The 6,000-nt window shown below is 42.2% G+C and overlaps 1 protein-coding gene across 1 annotated transcript in view; it reads left to right on the top strand.

Annotated features, from left to right (window-relative positions):
• The window catches only part of flt1 (fms related receptor tyrosine kinase 1), a 32,895-nt gene extending 27,534 nt beyond the window's left edge, over positions 1 to 5,361 (top strand). Inside the window, exons 17-30 of the mRNA XM_070852958.1 lie at positions 331 to 466; positions 973 to 1,077; positions 1,178 to 1,288; positions 1,445 to 1,533; positions 1,968 to 2,076; positions 2,167 to 2,264; positions 2,368 to 2,490; positions 3,206 to 3,317; positions 3,524 to 3,623; positions 3,866 to 3,971; positions 4,115 to 4,212; positions 4,511 to 4,580; positions 4,684 to 4,775; positions 5,129 to 5,361. Coding sequence (XP_070709059.1) covers positions 331 to 466; positions 973 to 1,077; positions 1,178 to 1,288; positions 1,445 to 1,533; positions 1,968 to 2,076; positions 2,167 to 2,264; positions 2,368 to 2,490; positions 3,206 to 3,317; positions 3,524 to 3,623; positions 3,866 to 3,971; positions 4,115 to 4,212; positions 4,511 to 4,580; positions 4,684 to 4,775; positions 5,129 to 5,297 — 1,518 coding nt within the window. The 3' untranslated portion in view covers positions 5,298 to 5,361. The remainder of the gene's footprint in view (positions 1 to 330; positions 467 to 972; positions 1,078 to 1,177; positions 1,289 to 1,444; positions 1,534 to 1,967; positions 2,077 to 2,166; positions 2,265 to 2,367; positions 2,491 to 3,205; positions 3,318 to 3,523; positions 3,624 to 3,865; positions 3,972 to 4,114; positions 4,213 to 4,510; positions 4,581 to 4,683; positions 4,776 to 5,128) is intronic.
• The last annotated feature ends 639 nt before the right edge of the window (positions 5,362 to 6,000 follow it).

Raw genomic sequence — 6,000 nt, forward strand, 5'->3', positions numbered from 1 at the left:
CCTCCAGATTTGAATTCTTAAATGAGCACAACACAACGGACTTTGGCACCATGATTTCAGATCTCAGATGCAAATTTTTTCCAAAAGCACCTGAATGCATTTTCAAAACAATCCCTGCTCACAACTTTCTACAAAATACCAGGAACTATGAATGGAAGCTTGTCTAGAAGTGTAGTAGTGGTATGGGCCAATACATTTGTTTTCTTATGAAATGACGTCCGTATTATTGTATATTGGTTTCGCTTGCATACAATGTGCTCGTCTACTTCTTTTCTGGAGTACAGAAAGTGTTTTAATGTGAACTTATTTTGTTTATTTCACTAAATAAAGCCCAACAGCTCAACCACCAAACCCGAGTACCTGTCAATCATTCTGGACACAGGAGAGGGTCCAATAGAGGAGCAGTGTGAGAGACTTCAATACGACCCCAGCCAATGGGAGTTCCCGCGAGAGCGCCTCAAATTAGGTACATGCTTTTATTTTCTGAGAATTAAAAAAAACTGCAGAAACTGACATTTTCAGCATGATTGTCTTCAACTGTGTAGGAATTTGTGAATGTACTGCTCATGATGGGAGAGACGGAGGGTATTTAAGATCACGTCAGATACAAGGACTTTCTCATAGGTCTTATCTGATTATTATTGGGAGTGACTCTAATTCCATTAATCAGACTTTGTGTCTGTGTTGTCTGATGTGAGCTAATCAACTCCAGCAGGGGGGCGGAGGCGGGTAAACTGTAAACTGTGTTGATTGAGACTAATGAGCTCTCACTATCATCAGGGTGGGATTCACTTAGATGGACTGCTGATGGGGCCCGAAGTCTTCTCTTATCAGCATTTCACGTCTGGGATGGATGATAATAGTAATGAATAAAGTTGCTCAATTAGACACAAACACACACCTCCCTGTCTCACCCACATTCTCGCTCTCTTTCTCTCTCTCTCTCTCTCTCTCTCTCTCTCTCTCTCTCAGGGAAACCTCTGGGCCGTGGGGCCTTCGGTAAAGTGATGCAGGCATCTGCGTTTGGTATAGACAACACCTCAAGCTGCAGGACAGTGGCTGTTAAGATGCTCAAAGGTAGAAGATCGGGTCCCTGGTATTCTGAGAAATTAAGATTACAATTCTGTGGGAAAACGTTTGTGCCACTTTTTTTGCTATTCTGCCTTCTTTCCACTAGAGGGAGCTACAGCCAGCGAACACAAAGCCCTCATGACTGAACTGAAGATCCTCAACCACATCGGACATCATCTGAATGTGGTCAACCTACTGGGAGCGTGCACCAAGGGAGGTGCGTGTTTTCCATGCATGTGTGCTCAAAATCTGCCAGTTAATATATGCATGCTTTTATTTTCATGCATATTTGAGTGTTCTATGAGCTTGTCATATGATTTGTGTGTTTGCCCACACATTTGTCACAATTTGTGTGTGTTTTCTGTGTGTGCAGGACCACTGATGGTAATTGTTGAGTACTGTTGTTATGGGAATCTCTCTAGCTTCCTGAAGAGCAAGAGAGAGGTGTTTGTGCACAACACGGTGAGTGTACAAATGTAGTCAAAGATGTTGTTGTGATAGCCGTATTTAACACCAAACAGGACCGCCATGGCTTCCTAACATAGTTCACAGTTGAGAGAAAAAAAAAATTCACCTTTGTGTTGCACGCAATTACAAAATCATACACTCAAAACTCACTTCTGCAATCTGTTTGAGGTTTGTAGATGATATCTGTTCTCGAGCAGGACATTTCCTTCCTTAATTTCTTCACAAGTTTAGACATAACTTAAAAAAAAAAAAAATGTGGTCGCAAAGGTTGTTTTCACAGAGCAAAACAAGTTTATGAATTTCTCAACAAATCTCAAAAGACACATTAACCTTTTCTCAATAGTTTGAGTCCATCCTAACCTTTAATTATCCTACTTTTCTCACTCATACAATATTTGATAACAATTAATTGATTTCTCCCATCTCAGCTGGCCGGAGGGAAGGATGGAGGGCCAGGTTGTGTCAGCAGCAAGTCTGACAGCCAGAGCAACTTTAGAACAGAGTTTTTTGAGAGAGACGACAAAGGGAGTCAGCTAGGTAAGACAGGAGCATAGTGGACATAATTCTGTTTGTGCGTAATCAAACTGCTCAATGACATCCCCTTGCCCTTTGTCGTTCTACCTCTAGATCCTGAATCTTCTTCCAACTCTCCTTTATTCCTGGAGGATCTCATCTCCTTCAGCTTCCAGGTGGCGCGAGGAATGGAGTTTCTGGCCTCTCGCAAGGTCTGATACAGGGTGTGTGTGTGTGTGTGTGTGTGGATTTAGGCACACATCTTTCACGTATGACATATGATGTTATGTGTGTTAATCTGTCTTTCGACATCAGTGCATTCACCGGGACCTGGCAGCCAGGAACATTTTGCTTTCTGACAATAAGGTGGTCAAGATCTGTGATTTCGGCTTGGCCAGAGACATCTACAAAGACCCCGACTACGTCCGCAAGGGAGATGTGAGTGCATGCAAGCCACCTGCTTCCAAAATCCACTGTCTGAAAAGTATTATATTACATAATTATTTACAAAATGAGCTCACCACTGATAACACAATTCAATCAGTAGCCCTGATGGTAACACTGTAATCAAAGCAACAGGGGAAAATGGCTTTATTGGCTCGAAATGTCAAATTTGAAACATTTTAGAATTTAATTTATATGCTAAAATATGACTTTTTTAACATTCATAAGCTCAGTGTTTTCATGAATAATTTAGATTAGTCATTAAAAATGACTACAAATACAGACATTTTTCTACCTGCTACACTGAGTGCATTTACAAAATAAGCAACTTTTTCAGACACTTTCTTGAAATATACTCCCTATAGGAACAATACTATTCATTACATTTTATGATAAATCCCCCTGTAAGTATAAAAATGTGTAGTTACTCATGTGGTTGAAACACAACAATCTATCAAATAAGTATTAAAATTTCATATTCAATACAATGAAAGTCTGATTCAAATTAGGAGGAATTACACATCCTGCCGTTGCTGCTCCCAACATTAACTTGTTGCTCATGTTTTGGAAATATTTTGCGATGAACATCACGTAACGTTTTTCCTCCAAAGGATCTGCGGCCCACTGACTTTTCAGCCAGCTAAACTTTAAACATTTCCTCACAAGCGGTCTTTTGTAACCCTGCTCCTGTGATCTGATTGGCTGACAGGCCCGTCTTCCTCTGAAGTGGATGTCTCCAGAGTCCATCTTTGACAAGGTGTTCACCACCCAGAGTGACGTGTGGTCCTACGGCATTCTGCTGTGGGAGATCTTCTCTCTGGGTAAGGGCTTCGGTCCCAAACATACACAGGGAGTGGACAAAATGACAGAAACACAGTTCAATCCTACAGCCTTGCAACAAATGCTATGATCTGACACCTCATGATTACATTATTAAGACCACGTCTGGAAGATGTTGCTTTAATCCTTTGGTCATTTTTAGGTTGCGTCCAACATATTGATGTACTGATGTGCGTTTGTCCCGCAGGAGCTTCCCCGTACCCTGGTCTTCACATAGACGAAGAGTTCTGCCACAGGCTGAAGGCGGGAACAAGGATGCGAGCACCTGAATACAGCACACCTGAGATGTGGGTGGATGTGTTTTCAACACTGTTACTTACTGAAATCAGCAGTGGAGGCACGGACGTAGGAGCAAACCTTTCAACTCCTTCAGTTTTATTTAGAAACAAAACAAAGTCCTGCTTTGCTGCCAGACATTTAACATATAGGTCGGGGGAAAGGCCGTGGTTCAAACCTTTTATGTCATGTCTCCTGATGTGGCCCAGGCAGCGATACTCTTAACACTTTACCTGTATGTTTGTGTGCGCAGGTACAGCACGATGCTGGCATGCTGGGAGGCCAATCCCTCAGACCGACCCACCTTCACTAACCTGGTGGAGACCCTGGGAGACCTGCTGCAAGCGAGGGTTCAACAGGTGAGGCTTTTTTTTTTATTTTTATGGATAGATCCTACTAATTCAGGCTAATGACACTTCTTGTCCAACAAAATGTTTCTCAACACAAAGATAAGCGGCAGATAATTTGTTACAAACAGTCCTATTTGCTCCTTCTGTCACAGGATGGGAAGGATTATATTCCTCTGGGATCATACATGAGCAGAGACACTGATCAGAGTGAGGGCTTCAAAGAAAACCCACTTGCAGTCACGAACCTCAGGTAAGGAAGCAAGAGAGAGAAAATTAAACATTATACGATGTATCATACAGCGCGTAGGTCTGAGCCAGTGCACCTTCACGTGAGATGTCCTGGTTGTGTGTATGAGTGATCACGTATGGTAGAGAAATGCTCCAATATTGTGTTAAATAGGCAAAAAAAAATGAACGTGACAGGTGCAGATGTGAAAGTGATGGGGGAGAGCCGTGCGAGGTAACTGAAACTACATTAGGAAACAACAGGAAACAGGTTGAGAAAGTAGAGAAATTTCCCACTTGTGTTTTGAATCCAATCTATCCAGTTACATGAGGGGCGTGGCCACACTTCAGATTTTTGAGGAACTGCCCTGCGAGGAGCCAGACGGTCCTGACGTAAGACAACACCTTCACTTCTGCATGTACACCCACACACAGAGGATGAGGTGTCCTCACGTTGACACATTTTTTTTTTTGAGCTGCATCCTCTCTGTTTTAGGACGAGCAGAGTGACAGCGGCATGGTCCTACCATCTGAGGAGCTGAAGCATGTGAGGTGGAATAATGGCACCAACAACAGGAAACTCCGCAGGTGGTGACTCCTAATCTCTGCAGTTAAAACCCATGACGTGCCTCCTACCAGCCCAAACATCTCATCATCTGTAAATCATTGCTGCGCACAGCAGAACATGCCGTGATGATGCACACATGACACATTTTCAGCTGAATACAAAGATCAAAATCACTGCCTGCTTGTGATTCGTCTCTGAAGAAGAAAACAGCACAGACATGTTGATTCTGAGGCAAAATACTTTGTAAAAAGATCTTTAAGTGCATGACGGACATAATATAAACCATTTAAAGATCATTAATGCAGTGTGTTTGCTAAATAAACAAGATAATAAACAAGACAGTGACTCTTACTTTGTCTTTTTTAATGTTTAGGTTCTTTGCCTTCACCAAGTGTCGGGACAACCAGGTGCCTTTCCTCTGCGATGACGTCACAGGTCTCCATGACGACGAGCCGTCCAGCTTGCCGTGTGATTGGGATTCTGACGAGGGCGGCTCCCCTCCTCCGGACTACAACTCTGCTTTTCTCTACCCGTCCCTCTAGCATCTGTTCATATCGCCACTTTACACAGGGTATATATACTGTATATTTCACCGCTCGTCTTTTTTTTTTTTAGTCAATCAGAACCGTCTCTGCTTTTGCTGTTTGCATCTCTACCTCATTATTCGTCTGTCCTCTTCACTGAGACATTTTCCTTTTACCTCCTCCAACCAAACACCTCTTTGCTTTTCTTCAGTTTCCAAAACCTCTTCAGCATTACCAAGTATTATCTGGCATGACCACACATAACCCCGTCTAAGAGCAGCTAAGTAATACCTGATAGTACTTATCACATGCAACTACACTGAATGTATTTACTGACCTACAACTATTGGAGCTTATTGTATTGGTACCTCATGTGCTGAGCTTTGTGAAGAGGAACACTGCTGTATGAAATTGTTTCTCCTGCACAGCTACTAATATGCTGGAAAAAAAGTTATTATACAATGAATTATAGTAAAGGGATGGATGTGTCTTATCTGTATTTATTTTAATGCTGTACTCATCTCATGGATGAGTCACTTGTTAATTTCTGGGGCTTAAATTTGATGCGTGTATGTAAATGTACACTCTGTTGACAGTATAGTAGGTACAGCTGGCTAAAACTAACGCAGTCCAAAGCAACAGCACTGCAACAGTATCAGTGAGGGTAGAAAAAATGTTAGAAACACCTCTCTGTATTATGCAATACAGTCTACAGCCTAAA

This window comes from Pempheris klunzingeri, chromosome 21 (assembly GCF_042242105.1).
Source record: "Pempheris klunzingeri isolate RE-2024b chromosome 21, fPemKlu1.hap1, whole genome shotgun sequence".
Lineage (NCBI taxonomy): Eukaryota > Metazoa > Chordata > Actinopteri > Acropomatiformes > Pempheridae > Pempheris > Pempheris klunzingeri.